We start from the raw sequence: 25,523 nt of genomic DNA on the forward strand, positions 1-25,523 counted from the left end.
TGGATTGAGATTTCTATTACTGCTCCTAGCACTTTTTGTAGAGCTCATGACTCTTCATGATCCTCTTTGTTGATTATATTTGGTAAGCCCCTTCATCTCCTCCCTTGTCCTTATTTTTTTTTTTATGCATGTATTGAGGACACTGCATGAATTAAGTGTGGGGGGGATGTTGGGCTTAATTGGTGAATTTTGATTATAGCAATAGTTTGGTTTTGTGCATGTCTCTTTGATTGCAAAACGAGAGAGAGAGGGAATTAGTTGTCCTAGCATGCGAAATAATAAAAAAATCCCTTTTTAAGGACAGTAGTTGGTTTGTATCCGGTGATGGGGATTGAGTATGAAAATATGAGCGTTATTTCATTTGATGGCTAGATTCCTCTATGTGTTTTACGGACCCTTTGATCTTTTGGCTAGTAGTTGAGACCAATTTGTTTGTGGCAAGGCAAGGCATGAAAGTAGAAGTGAATGAAAAAAAAAAAAAAAAGAAGGAAAAAGAAAGTGGAATTCCTTGGGACTAGACAGGGCACTGTGCCTCATGAAGCAGGGTGACTTGATCGAAATTCCTTGGAAGGAAACTCAAAAAAAAAACTTTTCATCAATGTCTCAATGTCTTATGGATATATGCAAAAAGCAAAGCAACCAAGTATTTGGGTGTCTGGTGTATACTCCAGCATGTCATTCAGAGAACAGTAGTGAAGTAGAAATAGAGTTTGTGGTTGAGAAAGAAAAAAACTTTTGCCTTAATGCCTGAAAAAAAAAAAACTATGGTCAACAATACTCAATGCCTAAGTCTTTGGTTCCATCGATGCTATGGGGGGTTTACTTGAAGGTGAGTGGTGTTCAGAAAATATGAGGAGATCCCTTGAACTTGATGCATGCTTGTTACTTGAATTGATGTGGGGTGATAAAATTCAAGTGTGGGGGAACCCTTGGCTCCTTGATCTTTAGTTGAACACTTTTTGGGATTATGTGCACTGTCCTACTTATGCCATAATTAAAATTTACAGCATTCATTTACAATTGAATTTTGGGTGTATATTCACTGCAAACACCCACAAGACACAACTCGTCCACTAGGGATAACCTAGGGGTTCAAAGGCTTGTTGCACATGCTGAGTTAGGATTTTTTGCATTCTAGGTTAGTTTATCTTTTGTTTTACTTGAGGACAAGTAACGTTCAAGTGTGGGGGAATCTGATGAGCACATTTATGTGTGAAATCTTAGGGCATAAAGCATACATTTTACCACATTGGATAGAGTTACTCGGTGCTTTCTTGTGCTTTTTAGGGTTTAGGTGGATTATTGTGAAAATGGAGGAGATGATGCTAAGGAGATGTTTTTAAGCTTTTTAAAGGTGTTAATAGTATGGATGCATAGCCCATCGAGTCAGCTTCGTAACGGTTCAAACGACACTTGATTCCGAGTTGAAACGAAGAAGTTATGGCCGTTTCCGTAACGACGCGCGAAAATGGTCTGTAGGGGTTTATTTATAATTATTGACAGTCGGACGGGGACAGAGTGAAGCGGAAGTTCGGATTTCAAGGGCCTTAACGCAATTATCAAAAGTTACTTTACTGTACCCGAAAGATTCCATTTGGAAGGCTTTGGACAGTCCAACTTCAACTTGAGATATCTTGGGCTCCCCAACTCCGAATTGGACAAAATTTGGGTCTATTTTGGGTGATTTTTCACAAGGAACACAATGGTGAGGCCTATATAACCACCCCATGCTCCACGTTTTTTGAAGGACAGATTTGGCATTTCATTAATTATGAGTGAAATCGTAGTCATCACTCTCTCTCTCCTCCAACTTTCTAAGGGCACTTCTGGAATTCTACTTGGGATAGATTTATTTTGAAAGATATTTTCTCATCTGTGGAAGGTTGAAAAATCAAAGATACTTTGATTTTATTGCTTGGAGAAGATATCTACAAAGAAAAGGAAACACAAGTTAGAATTAGAAATTTACTTTTCTAAAAATAGAAGGTCTATGTAAACAATCTTCTCTTCTTCTTCTTTCTATTTTTTTCTTCTTTCTTAGGATTCAAGGCATTGTAAACGAGGAAGGAGAAGGGAATATTCTCTTTTCTTAGGGAATATTTCTCCTACACTTCCCTTTTCTCTCTTCTCCTCTCTTCCCCTTATAAATACCCCTTGCCCTTTGGGTTGTAACAAGTTAGTTTTTAGTTCAGTTTTTAGTTAGTTTCTAGTTCAATTTTAATTCAGTTTTTAGTGTAGTTTTTAGTTCATTCACTTAGTGAAATTTTTTCTTCTTCTCCTATTTTTGGCTTTAGTTCTTAGTTTGATTTCATAAGATTAGCTCTTTCAAGTTCGTAATTTTGCTTTCATAAGATTAGTTAATGGTTGTAATAGGATTAGTTTATGCTTTAATGTCTTCAATATGGTTGTAATAGTTTTAGTTTAAAGCTTCCTAGTCTAAGCTCCTATGTTGATGACAAGACTTGGAGATTTAGAAGAGGAGGCCATGGTAAGTTCATGCAAGTATTCATTCAAGCTTCTTCGATTAATCCGGTTCAAGCACACCTAGGTTTGCATTCTCTAAACTCTCAATCTCATTCTCTTCTTCTCCTTCTTCTTCTTCTCCCTCTATTTCTTTTATTTTTCTTATTGATTACTTTGTTTATGTGGTTATTTTGTTTATGTGGATATGGATGTGTGGCTGCATTTTTATTACTTCCAACTTGGTAGTATCGGATTTTATTTTTAATTACTCCCAATTTACGTTAGTTTGATAGGTTAGATGTTCATGTGTTAGAACGCCAACTTAATCCCATAGATGCTTAATTTGTTAGATGCTTGTGAGTTAGGATCCGTTAGTTTAATTACCATTAATTTAGTAATTTAAGAAATTTGGTTCACTTTGCATTACTTTTAAGATTAGTTAAATAGAGTGACGTATATCTCCTCGTGTTTGACCCATAGCTACGATTGACCCGTATGCTTGCGATTTTATTTTAACTCAAATAGGGGGCTCCCTTGTCATTGCTCGGCCTGGATCCATCAGCTTTCCCTTTGGTTCAGTCCTTGGGCTCGTCGTGTTCAGCCCTTCGGCCTTCCATCCTCGGCTCAGTCTTTCTCCTATCGCGATCCTCGGGTCGTCGACCCCCACGCTCTTCTCGACTTCCATTGACATATCGCTTCAGGTGCCCTGCCTTGATTAGCTCTTCGATATCTCTTTTCAGCTGATAACAATCCTCGGTGTCGTGACCGGTGTCCTTGTGGAATTGACAATACTTGTTGGGATTTTGGGATGACCCGGCTTGCATCGGTCGGGGTCGACGGATGTACCTGTCGTCCTGTATTTGCATCAAAATCTCCTTACGCGAGGTATTCAGTGGAGTGTACTCGGGGCTCTGAGCTCGGTCGGTTCTCTCAGCTCGACGGTCGGTCTTAGGTCGCTTTTCATCTTTGCGATCATCGGTCGTCGACCTTTTCTTCTCGGCCTTACCTTCATTCCCTTTCCGGGCTTGGAGCACCTCCACCATGTTTGCGAACTCGTTACACCTCTCCAGGAGCTCGGCCATGTTCTTCGTCGACTTTCAGGCTAAGTCTTTGATGAGGTCCATATCTGTGAGACCATTGGTCATCGCCGTGTGGGCCGTGGCCTCATCCAAATCCTTGATGTCCAAAGATTCTTTATTGAAACGAGAGACGAATGCTCAGATCGACTCATCAAGCTTTTGCTTCACCTGATCTAGAAGACCTAGAGAACTTTTGTTTATTATGGCTTAGTTTAGTGTGTAAAGCCTTATGTTACCTCTAGAGTATTGTAACCACTGACTCTTAGCCCAATGGAACCTAGGGTTATTATGAACCATACCCCTGTGGTAATGTGACCCTATAAGGAAAAAGGGAATTGTAGAACCTGACTTGCTACGCCATGTAGGCACTGCCTCATCTTGACCCGACCTTTGACTTAGTTTAAGATGTGGGTGACTAAGGATGTTGTTATCCAACAGCCCTTATCCCTTGAGACCCTAGCTGCCTCAAATTTGGGGGACAAAATTTCTTGTAAGGTGGGGGGGATGTTACACCCGCAATCGGAATTATAATTAATTATTATTTCTTACCCGTGACGTGTAGTTATCGCTGCCATGTATGCTGGTGAGCTGTTCTCACTGGTGGTCAAACCCAGCTACAAAATTATTGACCACAGTATGGGTTTGCCTGTGGAGGAAACTATTTGGGGTCATGGGGGACAAACCATGATAATGGAGAAGTAAGTTCTAGCCCTTGACTTATTTATTTATCTTTTTCCTTGATGTCCTCGAAGTGCGGGTCAAGGTTTGGACCGTCCGGGCTATTTTACTTGAGTAGGGAATATTTTACTTGTGGGTCCCACTTACCTCAGGAAATGTATGAGGGATTTATGATCCCATATTATGTGGACTCCATCCTTTAATAGACCCCCTTTGATAGACATCTTTCCTATTTAGAACTAATGGATTGACCTACTTAACTTAAAGTGACCCATTTAACTTAAAGTGACCCATGTAGCTTAAATGATCCATTTGGCTTAATGACCCATTTAACTTAAAGTGACCCATTTAACTTGGGTGAACCATTTAACTTAAAGTGACCCATTTAACTTGGGTAACTCATTTAACTTAAAGTGACCCATTTAACTTAAATGACCCATTTGACTTAATGACCCATTTAACTTATTTGACCCAAGAATGAGTTTATTTCTATTTCTTGCCCAAGCAAATGGACCCTAAGCCCCACTTACCTTAAATAGAGCTAAGGAGCATTCATTTGGCCATTTCTTCTCCCATCTACCCTAAACATTGAAGAGAGCAAGAAGGAAGGAGAAAAAGGAGGAAGAAGAGTGGAGAAGCTTGACTGGAAGCTTGAGACCTCACCTCTTGGAGCCCTCAACGTGGAACTCCTCTACCTTGGGGTAGGTAAGCCATTAAAACCCTCATCTCTTCTTTTACTTTTGGGTTTTGGGATTGGGAAATGGGAAAGGACTCGACCTAGGGTTCCACTTGGAACCCAAGGATCGATGGAACCTCTAGCCAAGGCTATTGTGGGGATATTACACTCCATTGCTAGCCTTAAGGCTCACAATCTCATTCTATTTGAAAGACCTAGGGTTTCTACCCTATTATGCCGTAGATTAGGTTCTCCTTGGTTTCCCTTCTTGAATCCTTGGGTTGTATGGACCTAATGAAGTCTTCCAACCCTAATGGACCTAGGAGAAAGCTCCCTTGGTGTTCCTTTGCCTTCAAACTATTTGGAAATGTAACCCTTGGTGAAAAACCCTTTGAATCTCGGACCTGGAGGTATAAGGTTTTACCTATGATTTTAAAGACCTACGGGAAATCATCCCTTGAAACCACCTTCCTGTGTAAGCCCCTGGTTAGCTAGGATTTACGTGCGATTTCATATTCTGAGAAAAACCACCCATAAAACCGCACTTGGCCGAGATCTTCCTGAGCCCCTGGTTAGCTAGGATTTACATGCGGTTTCAGGAATTGGGCATGAGACCACCCATAAAACCACCCTGCCTCTGAAACCTTATACTTAGGTGATCTATGGGATACCTTTTGGGAATCCTCCCCTTTACTTGTTTAACCCTATTCTCACTCTTTCCTTAGGTTTAAAATTCCCATCTTGTGACGTGTTACTTAATCGCGGCGACGACTTGTAACATCGGAGCCTAACATATATTGTGAGTAGGTTTGGTTGTTGTTTGGGCTTGCTATTATTAATTGTACATGTACCATGCTATTAGTATAATTTATTAAGCATGATTGTGCATCTTGTATTCTTTTAATACTTGATTGATATGATGATGTTGAAATTGCTTTTTGTTCTTTTATTGGGTTACATTGTCAGTGAGTGCCGGTGTCGAAAAACCAGAATATATATATAATACCTTTGATTGAATGTCATATTGAACTGTATGTGCCATGCCGTGCTAGTACCCTGGTGCTAGATGGAATGGGACGTTGATGCACCCGGAATACCTCTCGGGATGATAGGACTTGCATGTAGTATATCTGCGGCTAGGACTTTTGTACCCTTATACTACGACCCTTACCAACAGGGGTTTAGGTGTTGGGTAATCAGAACTCTAGATTCTATGGAGGTGAGAGAGAGCCAGTCATGGTAGTAATGGTTATCGGGGTTTGCCACTGGGTGGTCTTGGAGGCTTCGACGGACGTAGGCCCCCAGGTGAGAATTGAGGTTCATTATGGCGATAAATTAAGTGACCCACAGTGTCTCCCGAGTTGTCACAGTAGCATATACCTTTGACTTAGTCTGTGTGATAGGTGGAAAATTGATTAACATGTGCATGTATCATTGGACTATATGAATTGTGTGTTTGTGCATCCCCATCCCCTCTCTAGCTCAGTGGAGCTAACCTCCTCGTACGTCCACTTTTTAAATTATGATGCAGATGGTGGTTACCTCGTGGGCATCGAAGTCCAGCATGCGGGATACGATGATATTGGTACAGAGGAGTCGGAACCTGTGTTTGAGGAACATGGCAACAGGTGTCCTTGTGATGATTGCGTCTACGGGCCGTGAGGATATTTGGGACTTTTTCCCCATTTGATTATTTTGGGGCTTAGGCCCATGTATAAATATTTACTATTATACCCTTTTATAGTTATTAGATGGTCATGGGAATTGTACTAACTACTGTATTTATCATGTAGCCTTTGAACTTCTTGTAACTATTTGGTTTTATAAGCTTTCGCAGAACTACTGATCATTTTGGAATGTAATATTCTCTTTTCGCATTCTGATATTATATTGCTTTAATATTGGTTATGACTGTGCGTTGGGACACTGTGTCAGTGATCCGGGTAGCTTAGTAGGATGACACACGTCGTCCTAGTCACCCTCTATATTGTATTATATTCCTTGTCAGGAATAGGGGAGTGATAGCGTGGTATCAGAGCGTGATGCTTTGCACCAACCACAATCTTACGGACTCATAATTTACTCTATACAACTAGGGTCTAATTAAAAGTTTCCAACAAGAATAATTGGAATGTATGTGAAATCTAGGGAGAAGACTTGTTAAGTGTGAAAGCCGTTGACAATAGTAAATAATAGGAACAACAGTAGAAGGAAAAGACTTATACTTATATATATATTCTTTAAGTTTCAGCTGTTTAGTATACTGCCCACAGACCCAAAAAGAAAATTACAAAACTTCAGCTGAAATACCAACCATAGGTTCTTACAACTTGGAATAGTTAAAAGGTACTACATTTTAAGGCTAAGTAACTGAAAGTCTACAAGAGAGAGCATGGTAGGAAAGGACTGGGAGTCTATAACTCCATCTCATCACCACTGCCAGACTCGTCATCGGTCTCTTCATCATGAAGGTAGGAGTGCAGGTCATGCATCTGCTTCTCGAGGCTTTTGATGCGTTTGTCAGACACATCAAGTCGAGCATTCACCCCATCAAAGCCCTGGGCCATGTTGGTGCTCATCTAACCCAAGACTACAAGGACCCTGTCAATATCAGACCCTCCTAGAACAGTGCCAGATGATGAGGCCATGTGCACAGCTGGCTGGGGAGGAGGCTCCGGTGCATGGGGCTCCGGCATGTAACCCTCTGCTGGGGGAATTGGTTCCCCATCACTATATGTGTCGACCTGGATTCGCATCCTCGAAATTGCATTGCGATCCAGAGGAGGATCCTCAGTCAACCCCGAAATGCTGAAAAATGGTGGTGAGTAGCCTCCCATAGGGTAAGTCCAAGTTCTTTGTGGGATTCTATCCTGTGTGAGCCATGGTGCGCATTATAATGTAGGGTAACCAAAGTGGTATGCCCTTGTAGAGATGATATGCCACGTACCCCACAAAGATCGAGGGCATGGTGCGATGTCCTACTATGGGTACGATGTTGTGTTGCACAATTTGACTCAACACCCTTGGGGATTTAGCAAATGAAGTCTCGGGCACCTTTTTCTCGAATTCTCCATAAGCAAGCTCCTTGTATAGCTCCATGTATGCCTCTCGCCTGATGAAGGAGTAAGGATTCTTCCCTGGTGAACAATAGGTCTTCTCTCCCCTAATAGACACATTAATAATGCCGGCCAACTGTGCTACAGTAAAGGCTATAGGAACCCCCTTGACATAGGAAACAACCCCGATAATTCTATGTACTCAGGTTCTCGGTATCCAAATTGGCATAGAAATGGCGAATGAGCTTTGGGTAGTACGGTTCAGGGAGGTCGAGGATGTTGATCCACCCCAATGCCTTGAATCTCTGCTCCACCTTGTAAGCTTTGAGATCATCCAACACTACATCTCGCCCTTCCACTATATTTTTGAAGCGAAAGTAGTCTTGGTAAAGCTCTTGGTCCTCTATCTTTTGAAACCATAGTGGATCTAGGACAGTTAGTGCAGCCTGTTCAACCCATGCACGTCGTGTTCTTAGGGCCATTGATTATTTTAACCTACAACCAAAAGCCAAACATATATAACAAGTTAGTACCTTGAATGCTAAAGCCTAAGTATGATGATCAATGTAAATCTATGAGGTTCAAAACCTAGCCTTTGATTCTTTTTCTAAGGCAATTTAAATTACAGAAGGATTCTTAGGCTAGAAAATTATGTTTTTATCAAATTATGATTTAAGAAGTTGGGGAAAAAGGGAAAGCATGGCCACTATGTGAATGACATCTTAAATAATAAAGATTCATGGCCACACTATGCCTAGAAAGTAATATTTCAAACAAAACAGTGGGTTCAAGCAAGAAATGGGTTTATTCAATCATGGAGCATGCCTTGAACTTCAAAGAAATTTTTCAGATTTTGTGGTTGGAAGCTGGAATCATGAGAAACAAGTAAATATGGCTTATGACAACTCAAAGGATGTAAACTAAGCCCTATCTAGTAAGACCGATCCATGTATGGCTTGAGAAGAGAGGAAAAATTCAATTAGGGTTTGGGTTTTTCCAAAATCCAACCCAAATCTTTGGATTTGATGCCATATTCGTGCGCAAGCCCTTATATAGGTCGGGTATGGTGAGAAAATGATCAAGATTAGGTTGTGAGTAGCCTACTAAGCAAAAACGAAGCAAAAATCCCAAGTTCCAAAACCTGAAATCGCGTTTTGGGGCTTCTCCAAGAGAGAGAAATCGATGGGAGAGAGGGAGATCTTACCTGAATGCGATTGGGTGTTGTTGAGGAGTGATTTAGAGCACCAAAACCCACCAAGAAGTGAGGAGAGAGCAAGTACGATCGCAGTTGGGGTTTCTTCAGAGCTTTAGAGTTGTGTTTTGAAAGGAGGGAAATGAGCCTTTAAATCGTCGGCTTTAAATTTAAAGAAAAAGGCCCGCCGGATTTACATACGGTTTTGGCCCCGATAAAAACCACCCGTAAAACTGCCCTTACCTAATGCTGTTTATTTTGGTTTCAGTCTCAGGCGGATTTACCTACGGTTTCACATTTTAGTAAAACCAGGCATAAAACCGCCCAAGCCAGAAAGGGTTTTCTTGCCCTATCTTGTTGAACCAACCTATTTTAGGCTTTTATTGCCTTCATTTGTTGTTTCCCTCGCCCCCTTGTGACCTATCTTACCCTAGTAATTTAAGCTTTATGCTTGGCAAATAAAATTATAGAAGTGAAATGTCTACAAGATAAGGAAATTGTATTGCGACAAAAGCATATAAGGGAAAATGAGACATGATAACCATCGAAAGATGTTTGGAGTAAAGAGAAATGAATAAGATCAATGCACATGTAAAATCCATGTGAGATCCCTAGTGCATGAATTTGAATAATGAGATCAATGTGAACAACATGTGTTTTTGGCTACTTTACATCCCGACCAATACCAAACGAGCAAGTTATTGGCTGAAAATACCCCAACAAGAGACATGAATTATTTATCTGAGGAAAAGAGGAAAGATTTCAAGGATTTTATCAACAATCATGTATACAAGAGAACATGCTTAAAGATAAGATAATGGGATAATTTTCTATGAGATTTTATGGCATGCAAAAGGATTAAACTTGAACTTGAAAAGTTTTTCCTAAACATTGTGAAGTGAGGTTTTTACCACAACCAAAACCTAGAAATAATCCAAGTAAAATTCAACTAGGCGTGATAAACCTAGCAACAATCTCTAAAATGCTTGCAAAGACTTGAAAATTTATAAAAGATGTAATAATCAAACAAGGATCCAACAACTTAGTGCCATCGATCAAATAGGGCTTGATTTACACCCAAAAACCCTAGTCCCAATCGATTTGGCATGGATTTGGTGTACATGACCATGGGATTACAAGCAAAATCAAGACATGATCACAACTTGAGATGATTCATCCTAAATCCAAGAAAAGAGAAAGGAGACAAGGGAGTAATGCCATACCTTGAACAAGTGAGAGTTGAACTTTGAGGCTTGAGATTTCAAGAAGACCACCTAAGGGAATGCAAGGGAGCTTGAACGGAAGTCCCTGTAGAGCCTTTTCCCCTGCGGTTATGTCTGTCTCTTTGGAGTCAAAAGTGAGTTTTAAAACTCGCGGCTCTGTTTTGTTAAAATTCTACGAACGGATCCACTTATCGTGACTCCGCTCGTGAATCCGCCCCGCACAAAACTTGAATTTGTCATTTTTTTTTTTAAAAAAAAAAATAGTGCGGATCAACGAACAGATCCACACTCATGCGTCCGTCCGTAGATCCGTTCAACTTAAACCCTCTCGATCATTGAGACTTTTGAGACCGGACGAACGAATGGATTTGCATTCCACATCCGCCCGTTAGTCCGCTCTCCCTATTTTCGCGAAGGAGCCACGAACGGACCCAGAGAACTAACACCGCTAGTGAGTCCGCCCGATTTCTTTTAAGATTTTGAGCCCATATTTTTTAAGACCTTTTGACCACACCTATATGTGATGATTATGCGCCTATACCCTAGATCAGACACCCCTGTTGTGTGACCCATTTGTGGGGACCACCTAAGTCTAGTTAATACCTTGGAATTGAAAGGGACTAGGACTTGTACCAGACCGGGCCAGCCAATTAGAAATGGCAGGCATTGGTGACTGTTGTGACTCCCCTCTTAACTCCAAGGAGGAGAGTTACCCTTGAGGATGAAGATCCTTAGACCCTATGAATTTAAGGACACAAACCTTATGGGTAGGAAACCTAAACCTATGCAGGTAGAGACCCTTAATGGGGTGCATAGAATCTAAACCTGTAGACAGATACTAAGAAAGGAAAGTAATAGGCTGGTTTGGGCTGGGTTATTTGATTGAGCCATAAAGGTCACATGTATTTGGAAGTCATTCACAACACCTCAAGCTAGTGACAACTCTATTTGAACTTTACTTGGTTTATCCAAACCTTGTTAAGACTCATAGAGAAAGTCCTACACCATGATTTGACCTTCCAAAAAGGACTTAGAAAACTGTACCTGAGAACTTCTTGTTCTTGTGGATTGACCTAGATGACAGATATGTCCATAGGGATATGAATGTATTTATTGAACTTGTATTGTGTATATGTGAGGGTTGAGAATAGAATAAATAAATATATTCCTTAAACCCTTGTGTGTGGCTAGATTAGTTCTTCTGGGCCACGAGTATGACCTTACCTCGACCTTGTTGTGTAACTAGTTGGAGCCCTGACCTTGGTTGACCAAACCTTAGGATAATGAATAATGAATTTAATGATCGGGTAGGTTAAATTAATGAGACCTGCTTGAAGAGTTGACTTGGACCAAAACTATTAGAAGGTTGTTGGTTCTCAAAAGAGGACTGATGTGGACTCTTCCCTGTGGGATAACTGTGTAGTAGGTTTAAAGGTTGTGAAAGCTGAAACTGAAGGATGTAACAAGACCTTCTCCAACAACAGATATGAATGGGGTAATGGATTACCAAATACCTTTCCTCTGTACTGGGAGTGAACAATAGGAGATTCTATCAATATTCCAGATCATTCTAAAGTTGGGTTAGGTAATGAGACAACCAGATGTGAAAGCCTTCAGAATGTGAACCCTATGTTGGGAAATGGACAGGTTAAATCCTGTAACCCAAGAATGATCAGGGTAGCGAAGGCTAGAGTAGTATCACCTGATCTAGAAGACCTAGAGAACTTTTGTTCCTTATGACTTAGTTTAGTGTGTAAAGCCTTATGTTACCTCTAGAGTGTTGTAACCACTGACTCTTAGCCCAATGGAATCTAGGGTTAATGTGAACCACACCCCTGTGGTAATGTGACGCTATAAGGAAAAAGGGAATTGTAAAACTTGATTTGCTGTGCCATGTAGGCACTGCCTCATCTTGACCCGACCTTTGATTTAGTTTAAGATGTGGGTAACTTGGGATGTTATTATCCAACAACCCTTATCCCTTGAGACCCTAGCTGCCTCAAATTTTGGGGACAAAATTTCTTGTAAGGTGGAGGAGATGTTACATCCGTACCCGGGATTATAATTAATTATTATTTCTTACCAGTGACGTGTAGTTACCGCTGCCATGTATGCTGGTGAGCTATTCTCACTGGTGGTCAAATCCAGCTACAAAATTATTGACCACAGTATGGGTTTGCCTGTGGAGGAAACTATTCGGGGTCATGGGGGACAAACCATGACAATGGAGAAGTAAGTTCTAGCCCTTGACTTATTTATTTACCCTTTCCCTTGATGTCCTCGAAGTGCGGGTTAAGGTTTGGACCATCCGGGCTATTTTACTTAAGTAGGAAATATATTACTTGTGGGTCCCACTTACCTCGGAAAATGTATGAGGGATTTACGACCCCATATTATGTGGACCCCATCCTTTAATAGACCCCCTTTGATAGACTTCTTTTCTATTTAGAACTAATGGTTTGACCCATTTAACTTAAAGTGACCCATTTAGCTTAAATGATCCATTTGGCTTAATGACCCATTTAACTTAAAGTGACCAATTTAACTTGGGTGACCCATTTAACTTAAAGTAACCCATTTAGCTTAAATGACCCATTTGGCTTAATGACCCATTTAACTTATTTGACCCAAGAATGGGTTTATTTCTATTTCTTGCCCAACCAAATGGACCCTAAGCCCCACTTACCTTAAATAGAGCTAAGGGGCATTCATTTGGCCATTTCTTCTCCCATCTACCCTAAACATGGAAGAGAGCAAGAAGGAAGGAGAAAAAGGAGGAAGAAGAGTGGAGAAGCTTGGCTGGAAGCTTGAGACCTCACCTCTTGGAGCCCTCAACGTGGAACTCCTCTACCTTGGGGTAGGTAAGCCATTAAAACCCTCCTCTCTTCTTCTACTTTTGGTTTTGGGGTTGGAAAATGGGAAAGGACTCGACCTAGGGTTCCACTTGGAACCCAAGGATCGATGGAACCTCTAGCCAAGGCTATTGTGGAGATATTACACTCCATTGCTAGCCTTAAGGCTCACAATCTCATTCTATTAGAAAGACCTAGGGTTTCTACCCTATTATGCCTTAGATTAGGTTCTCCTTGGTTTTCCCTCTTGAATCCTTGGGTTGTATGGACCTAATGAAATCTTAGAACCCTAATGGACCTAGGAGAAAGCTCATTTGGTGTTCCTTTGCCTTCAAACTACTTGGAAATGGAACCCTTGGTGAAAAACCCTTTGAATCTCGGACCTGGAAGTATGAGGTTTTACCTGTGGTTTTAAAGACCTACGAGAAACCACCCTTGAAACCACCTTCCTGTGTAAGCCCCTGGTTAGCTAGGATTTACGTGTAATTTCATGTTCTGAGAAAAATCACCCATAAAACCGCACTTGACCAAGACCTTCCTGAGCCCCTGGTTAGCTAAGATTTACATGCGATTTCAGGAATTGGGCTTGAGACCACCCATAAAACTACGTTGCCTCTGAAACCTTATACTTAGGTGATCTACGGGATACCTTTTGGGAATCCTCCCCTTTACTTGTTTAACCCTATTCTCACTCTTTCTTTAGGTTTAAAATTCTCATCTTGTGACGTGTTACTTAATCACGACGACGACTTGTAACATCGGGGCCTAACATATATTGTGAGTGGGTTTGGTTGTTGTTTGGGCTTGCTATTATTAATTGTACATGTACCATGCTATTAGTATAATTTATTAAGCATGATTGTGCATCTTGTATTCTTTTAATACTTGATTGATATGATGATGTTGAGATTGCTTTTCATTCTTTTATTGGGTTACGGTGTCGGTGAGTGCCAGTGCCGGAACCCCATAATATATATATAATACCTTTGATTGAATGTCATATTGAACTGTATGTGTTGTGCCGTGCTGGTACCCGGGTGCTAGATGGAATGGGACGTTGATGCACCCGAAATACCTCTCGGGATGATAGGACTTGCATATAGTATATCTGCGGCTAGGACTTTTGTACCCTTATGCTACGACCCTTACCAAAAGGGGTTTAGGTGTTGGGTAACCAGAACTCCGGATTCTGTGGAGGTGAGAGAGAGCTAGTCATGGTAGTAATGGTTATCGGGGTTTGCCACTGGGTGGTCTTGGAGGCTTCGACCGGCGTAGGCCCCCTGGTGACAATTGAGGTTCATTGTGACGATAAGTTAAGTGACCCACAGTGTCTCCCGAGTTGTCACAGTAGCATATACCTTTGACTTAGTCTGTGTGATAGGTGGAAAATTGATTAACATGTGCATGCATTATTGGACTATGTGAATTGTATGTTTGTGCATCCCCATCCCCTCACTGGCTCAGTGGAGCTAACCCCCTCATGCGCACACTTTTTAGATTATGATGCAGATGGTGGTTACCTCGCGGGACTCGAAGTCCAGCCTGCGGGATACGATGATATTGGTATGGAGGAGCCAGAAGCTGTGTTTGAGGAACATGGCAACGGGTGTCCTTGTGATGATTGCGTCTACGGGCCGTGAGGTTATTTGGGACTTGTTCCCCTTTTGATTATTTTGGGGCTTAGGCCCATGTATAAATATTTACTGTTATACCCTTTTTATAGTTACTAGATGGTCATGGGAATTGTACTAACTACTGTATTTATCATGTAGCCTTTGAACTTCTTGTAACTATTTGGTTTTATACGCTTCCGCAGAACTACTGATCATTTTGGAATGTAATATTCCCTTTCCACATTCTGATATTATATTGCTTTAATATTGGTTATGACTATGCGTTGGGACACTATGTCAGTGATCCGGGAGGCTTAGTAGGATGACACGCGTCGTCCTAGTCACCCTCTATATTGTATTATATTCCTTGTCAGGAATAGGGGCGTGACACTTCCACCATTTCCTCCCTCCGGCGGTGGAACCGGGTTGGCGGTGACTCCCACGCTGCGCTTAGTTACCCCCCCTCGCGGGGGTTTTCCGACTGTGCCTTACCGTGACGTCTCAGGGGGTAGCGAGTGTCTTGCCTGTTTATCAGGTTGTGGGTCATTCCTACGAGAGGTTGAGCCTTGTTGTCCTGACCTTGTCTGCACAACCATCGTACTTGCTCTTACAATTTGTAGAAACAACACTGACTAGCTGATGCCGTTCCCACAGACGGTGCCAAATTTGTTGCGTGTGAAAACCTCCATCGCTCGGTTCGCCCACAGATGAGCCTGCAAAAAACCGAGTGAGCGTAAGAGAGCCGGTGTGGCTCCAGCCTAGGACTCTCTGACGCTCTAGTCAGGTCTCCAGTGCAACAGCGTAACAGCTTAGTGAAAAGTGAGATGAGCGTTTGAGCTCTATGCCTGGGTATTTATACGATGAGATGAGGCGGTTGGAGGAGTCCTTGTATGGTAAGTGTCCTCTATTGGTAGGGCTCTTCCACGAGGAGCGGAGTGGAGAGTTATTTTCGGAGTCGGTCTCTTAATGAGGTAAGAGTCCTTATGGGAGTGTGATTTGATTTCGTACGGGATTGCGACCCGATTTGTATCCCATGATTGTCGGGACACGCTGACATGGCTCCGTGGTCTCCGGTGCGCCGTTATTGAGGTTTCTGTAGAGGGCTCGACCTCGGACAGCCGTGGTCTCAGTGCTCTGCCTTGGGCGGCCGTGGCCTCAATGCTCGGCCTCAGCCTCGGAGTATGGGGCATGGAAATTTCCTCCAGTCATGCGGGAGCTCAGCTTAGTCATGGCGCTCTGCCTATGGCCGACCTGTGTGGGCTCAGCTCAGGGCTCGGTAGGCCTGAGCCTCGGTCATGGAACTTGACCCTGTTGGGGAGATCGTTTTCTTGCTCTGTGTATGGTGTAACGCCACGCACCGGGTGCTCGGCCCGGTTCTCGGCGGGCTAAGTGCTCAGTTCAGTGCTCGGCCAAGCGAGGAATGAAGTGCTGCCTTTCTCCAGGTGAACGGTTCGGTCTGTTCTTACACGGCTCGGCTCGGCTTGGCCCGGCCTCAGCACATCCACGTGGCAACTTCTGGTTGGTTGGGGATTTTATGTCTCATCATCTTGATTATCCAAATATTTATCCCAATATTATATACTCAAACAATCCTATTTTATGTTACACTGGATCATTTGCAACAAGGCTAGACCAGTTAGCCTGGGATTTTTGTGTTGTTCTGCAAGGAAATATCATTTTGGCAGATGCAGGGAAGATGGAGGCACATCACCCACTGAAATCAGAACTCATGGCAATGATGAAAGGGATACAAAAGGTGCAAGATTTTGATATCCAGCTGCAAGAAATTTGGAGCTCTACCGAGGAAGTGTTACTTTTATTCTTCACCCAAAGGATCAACCATGACCGTGGCATTTAGTCCCTCTTTTGTTTTATGTTTCAAACACTGCATAGAATTGTAATTTTGTTCATATGACTGGGGATAACTATATTTTTTTTAGGTTATCCATGATGGTTAGGAGTAACTCCCCTAACTTTAACCAAGCTGTACCTATTTTGAATCGTTATTAATATATTATTTTCTTTTTCCCATAAAAAAAATTCTTGAAAAAGCACTCTTTTCATTCCTCTTTTCTTCAACCTTTGGACTTCCCTGAAACTCGAATTCAGTCCTCTGTTCCTGATTCCTGCAAGTCACAGTCGAATCACCCATTGCTACCATTAAATACTGGTGGGGTTAGGGCAACACCAAAAAGATATTTCCCACATGGTAGCCACATGTCATACATAATTCAATAAATCAGTGATTGCATGTCCAGTTAATGAGGATTTGTTTTTTTCACGTAAATCAGTGAGCAGATGTGTACTTTTCTTTTCTAAACAGTCGCAACATGAGGAGGCATTTATGAATACAAAAGAATTGTGTCGATCATGTAACCATACGTGAAGGCTTCCGGACTCCCAAACAAGGAATCACAACCTCAGAGTCGGACTAGGCGCACTAGAAATATGTGGCCAGGGTTTATTAAGGGCTTGGGAGTGAGGTTCCCACATAGGGTTGTGTAGGGGTGTCAATACCCAACCCGAATCGATGAAACCGGTCCGAACCAGCCCGGACGAGCCCGGACCACACCAGATCGAACTCTTAATGGTTTGGTTTGGTTTGTGGATCCAAAGAGGCAAACGGTTTGGTTTGGTTTGGGCTAGCCCGACGGTGCACTGGTAGCCCGAACCGTTAGGCCCGAACCGACCTAACCCGATAAATGAGTAAATTAGTAAATGCCTAATGCCCCATTGCCCCCTAAATATGTTGTGATAGTTTCTCACTTTATCTCATATCCTTTGTTAGTGATTACCCAACCAATTGTATCCATAGGCCATAGGACATAGGATACAAAAATGCATTGTATTTGAAATATTTTATGTACTTATAAGAGAAAGAGAAGAAAAATTAGCACTAACCGGACCTTACTAGTTATATAAAACCGGTACCAAACCGATATCAATCCGTTATCATAAACCGAAACCGACACGAAATCAAATCGCATTGAAACCGAAACCGCATCGAAACTGAACATTTCTTAATGGTTTGGTTTCGATTTCTATAGAAGTCACACCGAAACCGAAAAGCCCAAACCGAAACCGGCCCGAACCGGCCCGTTGACACCCCTAGGGTTGTGAGTTCCCTGATGACAACACTAGACTGAGCAGGACATTGCAGTGTGGATCCCATGCAAGGGTATAGGTCCCCAAGGGAAAAGGACTAGGGAGGAAGCAAAATCTCAACATTTGCCTCAATCTTGTGTGCCCTCACAAGCTTCATATGATGACAGTTTCATTAAGGAAAAATTACAAGATTAGCTAACATTGGGTTTTAGTTTACAAAACTAACCATCCAATGTTTATGTTAACAGAACTAGCCAAATCGAATTTCACTATTACAAAAATAACCAAAACAGTATCCCACCCTCACCATTACATATTTTTTGACATTTTTGTCCGTTTCCTCTTTTCCTCCCCTCAACACCCCATGACCGCCATGTCTGCAACCACTCCCTGCCCAACCCTACAATCATTCTCATCCCACAACCCACGTATTGGAGGCTCTGGCCACTAGCACCAAGGAGACAACTCACCTCCGGCTCTTGTCGCCCTCCTTCAACCCACCCTAGCATGCATCCCATCGCCTGCGATGGGTTGCAACGTGCAACCGCACCGATGCCCATTTGGAACAGAATATAGTGGATTCAATCACGGAAATGGTGAAATCTAAAGACTTCCTATAGATTGGTGGTCGGTGATGGTAGAAGACCGGCGGTGAAGCACATTTAGAATACGCGGAATTAAGCGTTTGGATAAGCAAAAAGAGTAATGCGATGCAGAGGCAGAGGAGGGGAGGGGAGGAATGGACACGAGGGTTCAAGGCGGAGTCTGCGACATTGAGCCCTCTTTTGTCCGTTCTTCTTCTCCCTCTGTATTTCTGCTCTTTCTCCCCTATCCCCTTCTTGTTCGTTTTTCTTATCCCCCTGCATTTCTGCTCTGTACTCCCCTGGCCCCTTCTTGTTCGTTTTTCTTCTCCCTCTGCATTTCTGCTCTTTCCCCCTGGCCGCTTGTTGTTCATTTTTCTTCACCCTTTGCATTTCTGCTCTTTCCCTCATCAACACTTCTTCTCTGTTTTCCCTTTCTTTTTTTTCTTTTTTGTAATAACGCAAATTCAGGGCTGCTAAGGGCCAAAACACCATGCAGTGTTCCTTGGCTCCTTTCTCCTCCTAAATTGGTGTCATCGATTGCAGCAAAGAGAGTCCCTTTGTTCCATGCCTCAAAATAGAAATCATGAAGAAAAAGCTGGCTTTGGGGTCGCACACAAAGATCCGATGGCGTTCTTGTATGCGACCAAGAGGAGACCCGTTCAAGCTCATCTTCCATGATAGAAAATCTCGCCTTTGTTCGTTGACGGCGAAGACCAGGTTGGACAAAGAACAGGTTCCGCTCCTCAACTGTGATTGGAGAAGGTAAGGTTCAGTGGTGTTGAACAGAGAAGGTACGGTTAGGGGTAAATCTGTCTTCAGATTAGGGAGGATACTATTTTGGATAGTTTTGTAAACCCAAACTTAAAACAGTGTATTTTTGTTTCTTGAAACAATGAGTGGCTAATTTTGTAAGAGAAAACTTGATTTTGTCTAATCTTGTAATCTTCCCTTTCATTAATGAGGGTTTACAATTAGGTGTCAGCTTTGTATTGCTACAATCACAGTATTATTTAGACAAGGACCCATCTCATTACTCCTTAAATGATACATTTTGTTGTCATCAAATTACTGAAGTGAGAAATTGTTACCTTCATTTGGTTATTTTTTGATATTATTTTTAAAAATTATTTAATGTAGGAGAAAGTTTTTTCACCACATGGTGAATGCTCGTCACTCCATCCAAAGGTTCTCAAACTCCTATAGGGTTATAGTATGTAAATGTTTTAATTGGAATGGTAATCTCCCTCTTATCGTTTCAATACGATAGGGATGTGTATATTTATAGATTCAAGTTTGTAATTCAAAATGTACAGATAACGTTACAAGAGATAGAGTTCTATTGCAGATTGAACTTTTGCTGATTTGTAGGAGATGAACCACTTGGTGGTTGTTCACCGTTGGAGGACTTGTTCAATGCTGATTTCAAATATTCAAAATTTGAACTGGCCGAGTGATTTGCATTATCCATAACATAGTATATTTTCCAAAATAGCCTCTTGACACCCAATGTAATGCAAAGCTAAAAAAAATTTTAATAATTTTAAAGTGACTAATAGGGTTATAAATTGTCTTTAAATGGGTTATAAGCAGGCTAAATGGGCTACCATTTTTTTTTTTTGGTGAATTACTTAAATCGTTTAAGGACCTTTTATAACCGAACATGTTTTTCAAGAATGCCCGATTATTCATCGATCGATGCTTGAGCCTGACATGTTTAGGAATCGTTCTAGCCAATCTTGGGCTTCCACTGATCGACTCAAGTTAGACCTACCTCTGCGGGCAAACTTTTGACACCCCTACTTTTGGAAATAAGATATTACCTAATAATATATATATATATATATATATATATATATGCTGCTACACCTGTAGTTGGAATGTTTCTACTATAAGTGTAGCAGCAAAATTTCGTTCTCTACACTTTCTTGCATTGATTTTTTAATCATTCTTTTTTATTTAAAAAAAATAATATCATAACTCATGTGAGGAGGCACAATGTTCGCCTTAGGCTCATAAAGTCTTTTGACTCTTTTCTCCTTCTAAATACATTGAAGGAGGTGTCGGTATGGGCAATCCTAGAATAGAAAGAAATATGTAGATGTTAACCAACCTAAACACCAAAAGCAAAAGGACAGGTCTCCTGCAAGGCCCTGGTGAAGGTTTGGTGATTCTCAAAGTTGATACCCTTCTCTGGAGTTCATACTAATTACTAGAGGGGAGAAAGAACGCTAACCGATGTTGTGTCTGGGCGTGTACTTGTACCTAAGGGTGTCAGAATCAAACTGAAACCGATTACCAAAACTGAACCGAGGCATTTACATTGAAACCGTGAAACCATTTAATAAATGGTTCGGTTTTGGGTTTTAAAATTGGGACTGTTCAGTTAGATGGTTTAAACCAAACCGAAACGTTTAAACCGTTGGTAAACCATATAGAAAACCATTTAAATCGAAACAAGTATTAGTAATATGTAATGGCAATAAATTAAGTATTAAAACCTTCATACAATAGGTTGCTATAAATTTGAAAACAATGAGAGTCAAACATGGATTGGTAGAATTGTATATGTGGAATTTGTAATAAAATAATTGGAATGGATTCATTCAAATACATTAGTCTAATAGTATTCAATGTTTCTATGAATATTTATGACTTCTCTATGAAATAAAATCACGTTTTTTTCAATGTCGCTTGTTGAGTACATCCAGCAAGCATTAAATTCGGTGTAAAACAGACAAACATTTAGGAACCAAGTATCTAAAATCATGATCGAAACCATTTAGGGCCGATAAACCGAAACCCTTTAAAACCGAGAAACCAAAACCGTTTACTAAATGGTTTTGGTTTCAATAATTGAAACCATTTAATAAACGGTTCAATTCTAGTTTCACCTAAAAATCCTTGCACCAAACCGATTACACCGAAACTGAACCATTTAACACCCTTGGAAAGGCAAAAAGAACCAAGGGCAGTGCTAGTCTTTTCGCTTTGGGCTGTGTCTGGGCATAGGTACATGCCCAGGCACAACACCGGTTAGCGCTACCTTTTCTTTACTAGAGATGCCAAGTGTGAGGTGGACTCCAACCACATGGTATGTATGTCGGCTGGTTACCCATCTTGGTAAAGAAGAGAGCTGAGATTGAAGAAGAGATTAATTGATAGTATACGCTCTATTGAGGTAAGGTTGTCAATTTGGTATTGAAACCGTTTATCGGATTTGTAACGTATCGAATTACCCGTATCGTACCATATTATATTGAATACATTTTAGTATGGTATCGTTATGGAGGTTGATACCGATGGTATACATCAATACCGTACCGAATTACTAAATATATATATATATATATACTAATATACTAATATAACATACTAAATATAATATATTTCATATTATATATACTAATTTATATATATAATATAAGAAACTATATAACAAATACCGTACAATAAACCGATACCATATAATACAATATCGATATAAAAAAATGGTACCATACTCGATATGGTATAGTATGATATCGGTATATGGGGTGTTTGGTTTTCGTACCATACCGATACCATACCAATTGACACTCTTACATTGAGGAAGCCTTGCCTCTCTCGGTAAACAGGAAGCCTTGTCTCAATTTCGTTAGAGATGTTGATAGATAGTCGGATGCTTGTCTATTCATTTTCAAGTAATAAATAGACAACATACGGTTACTCCACTTCTCAACTACCCCCACTTCCTCATAACTATCTCATCCCCATAACCACCTCAACTCACATGATACACCTATCTACATTAGATAATTAATGTTGTTATGACATGTACGTAACATTTGTTACGTACATGTACGTAACAACTCATGGAAATAACTAAATACCACACGCTAAATAACCATACCATACCCGCATGCTATAATACCACCCCACTGCATGGAGGGCTCTGTCGATGATATTTACGAGTTCAATTTCATTCTATGGATTCTGGAGATGTGTTCTTTTCTTTTCATGAATCTTACATGTTGACTATGAATAAAATATTTTTTTACCAAAAAAAAAAAAAGATAATACCACCTCACTGCAATATGCATGGGATATTAATATGCACACCATAGTAACAAATTCCATATTTTAAACCCGGGTTAACTCCTTTTAATTTTATCTAGGGATGTAAACAGATCGAATATGGATTGGATGTGATCGTATCCGGATATTTCCTGGCTAGATACGGATATCCCTAAACGTATACGAATGCAAAATGAATTCGGATTTTCAACCACCAGTTTACATCTCTAACTTGTGTAACCTAGACCTTTCTACCCCCAACAAATACGATTCACTCTCAATCCATGTTTTAGTCTCATATTCTCATTTCCTCATTGTTTAGAACCAGTTGAATCTTCAAAAACCCTTTATAGCACTAGTTGGATATCTATTCGGATTGGATAATTTTTTTTCTTCGGATTATTCGAATACTCCTAAACGGATATAGATACCCTTCACGAATACGGATGCGAATCGAATTCAGATTTTCGAGTACCCATTTACATCCCTAGTTTTATCGAGAGACTTTGGCCGATATGTGTTGTTGGAATATATTCTAAGTCAATTTTGTATTTTCGATGAAAAAAATAGTTGTTTTTATAAAATATGAAATCAATTTAGAATGCATTCCAAGAATGCATACCAAACACAGCCTAAAATTAGCTCTTCCAAAAGTAGATGGATTTACTTTGCCTCCAAAAAAAACAGTTTTATTTGTCTGAATTGGAAGAAGTTTTTTTATTTTACCCTTTTTCTGGACATTATATATACAGATTATAGGCTTATCATCCGATAGCAAAAGCGCCAAAAAACAGAGCCTGGCTGTGTGTGTGTGTGTGAGAGAGTGAGAGAGTGAGAGAGTGAGAGAGTGAGAGCATAACATGGACTTCTTCACCTTGTTGGTAGGTCTCCTGTTGGTGCTGTGGAGTTTCCGAGCATGGTTCTCCGGCGCGAGGAACGAAAGGCTCCCACCAGGCCCCGTCTCTCTCCCCATCGTTGGGAACCTCTTCAAAATCGGTAACAAACCCAACGAGTCTCTTGCCCAACTCGCTAAGACCTATGGCCCACTCATGACTCTGAAGCTCGGTTGCTTGACGAACATTGTTGTTTCCTCTGCCACCATGGCCAAAGAGGTACTCCAAACCCACGACCAGGCCTTCGCCGGTCGAATCATCAGGGATTCCATTCGGGTGCTGAACCACCACCAGGGGTCCATTATATGGCTCCCTCCCTCGTCTCGGTGGCGAAACCTTCGCAAACTCTGCAAATATCAGATCTTCACCGCACAGAAACTCGACGCCAACGAATCCCTACGGCGCCAGAAGGTGCGGGAGCTCCTCGATCATGTTAGCGAAAGTGCCCAGGTTGGTCGAGCCGTTGACATTGGACAAGCCGCATTCACCACCACCCTTAACCTGCTATCGAACACCATCTTCTCCGTCGACCTGGTCGGTCCAGACTCCGAGACCGGACAAGAGTTCAAAGCGTTGGTGTGGAGAATGGTGGAAGAGGTAGGAAAGACAAATCTTTCGGATTTTTTTCCTATACTGAGACCATTAGACCCACAGGGTATAAGGCGCCGTATGACGATTTATGCAAGAAGAATCTACAAGCTGTTTGACGAAATGATCGACCAACGATTGTACTCCAGAGGTTCACTTCCTTCTCCTTCAACGAGGAATAATGATCTACTAGATGTCCTGCTCGATCACTTCCACGACAGCACTTCGGAGTTCGGCCGTCCTGATATCAAAGCGTTGCTTGCGGTCAGTACCTATTTCTCAAATTCGCACTTATTTGGAGTTCGGTTCTTCTGCACGTACCACCTGTCCTATTTTTACCATTTTACAAGGGGAGGAGGGGTTTTTATATATGTATACTTGCATGTGTATGTACAATATCAGGAGATATTTGTAGCAGGGACAGACACGACCTCAACGACATTAGAGTGGGCGCTGGCGGAACTACTCCATAATCCAGACTCGATGGCGAAGGTTCAGTCGGAGCTCCAAGAAAACGTTGGTGGCGGGAAACAAGTGGAGGAGACTGATGTCGCTCGGCTCCCTTACTTACAAGCGGTGGTGAAGGAGACCTTGAGGCTGCACCCACCAATTTCGGTTGTGCCCCGCAAAGCTGAAACTGAAGTGGAGATCTGTGGGTTCACTATACCCAAGGATGCCCAAGTGCTGGTGAACCTATGGGCTATTTTTCGAGATCCCGGCATATGGACGAACCCAGTTGCGTTCGTTCCTGAGAGGTTCTTGGGTTCTTCGAGGTTTGATTTCAGAGGTCAAGACTTCGAGCTCATACCGTTCGGGGCTGGGAGAAGGATCTGTCCGGGGATGCCATTCGCGTTGCGGATGGTACACCTGATGTTGGCTTCACTTCTGCAATCCTTTGATTGGAAGATTGAAGATGGGAGGAGCCCAAAGGACATGGACATGACGGATAAGTTTGGAACCAGTTTGCACAAAGCTCTTCCCCTTTCAGCGATACCAATTGAGGCCCGACGGTCTTGAAGTAATGCGGTCTTTTCATTCCTCGCCGTGTCCGGTGCTGCATGTGATCTTCCTCTCTTCTTCCTTTTTTTTTTTAAAGATATTTATTTTTCTTGTCCAATCTTGTGATTGGTGTATACCGCTGCCTTATCAAAAGCTGACGGTATATCCAACTCTCTTCCATTATATATTATATATATTAAAAATAAAAATGATATTGCAATGTATGGTACCATGAAATTTCCATGAATTCTCAATACATTTATTACTTTTGGAACCAAAGGTCCAGATCGAGTGCAATGCAAACTCATGTTTTACTCTTTACTAAGAACGTAAATAAATAGTCAAAAATTATTATCCAATTTATGTTTGTGAAATAAAAAAACCTCATCCATGTTGATGTCCTTGGGTGTGCTCTCATTGACCCCTGCGCTGGTGCAATGGCTACATGACCAGTGATCTCTTACCCCTA

General features: G+C 41.5%; 1 protein-coding gene across 1 annotated transcript; it reads left to right on the top strand.

Moving 5' to 3' along the window:
* The first annotated feature begins 23,434 nt into the window (after nt 1–23,434).
* On the top strand, nt 23,435–25,072 carry LOC122654567 (geraniol 8-hydroxylase-like). The gene is made up of 2 exons (XM_043848711.1): nt 23,435–24,319; nt 24,458–25,072. Exons 1-2 carry the CDS (start codon nt 23,435–23,437, stop codon nt 25,070–25,072), a joined length of 1,500 nt encoding a protein of 499 aa, XP_043704646.1.
* The last annotated feature ends 451 nt before the right edge of the window (nt 25,073–25,523 follow it).

This window comes from Telopea speciosissima, chromosome 1 (genome assembly GCF_018873765.1).
Source record: "Telopea speciosissima isolate NSW1024214 ecotype Mountain lineage chromosome 1, Tspe_v1, whole genome shotgun sequence".
Lineage (NCBI taxonomy): Eukaryota > Viridiplantae > Streptophyta > Magnoliopsida > Proteales > Proteaceae > Telopea > Telopea speciosissima.

What these genes read in the sequence shown, in the direction of transcription:
- LOC122654567 (XM_043848711.1), top strand. Translation starts at nt 23,435, where the DNA reads ATGGACTTCTTCACCTTGTTGGTAGGTCTCCTGTTGGTGCTGTGGAGT. An exon ending in ATATCAAAGCGTTGCTTGCG is followed by an intron (nt 24,320 to 24,457) that starts GTCAGTACCTAT and finishes GTACAATATCAG; the next exon opens with GAGATATTTGTAGCAGGGAC.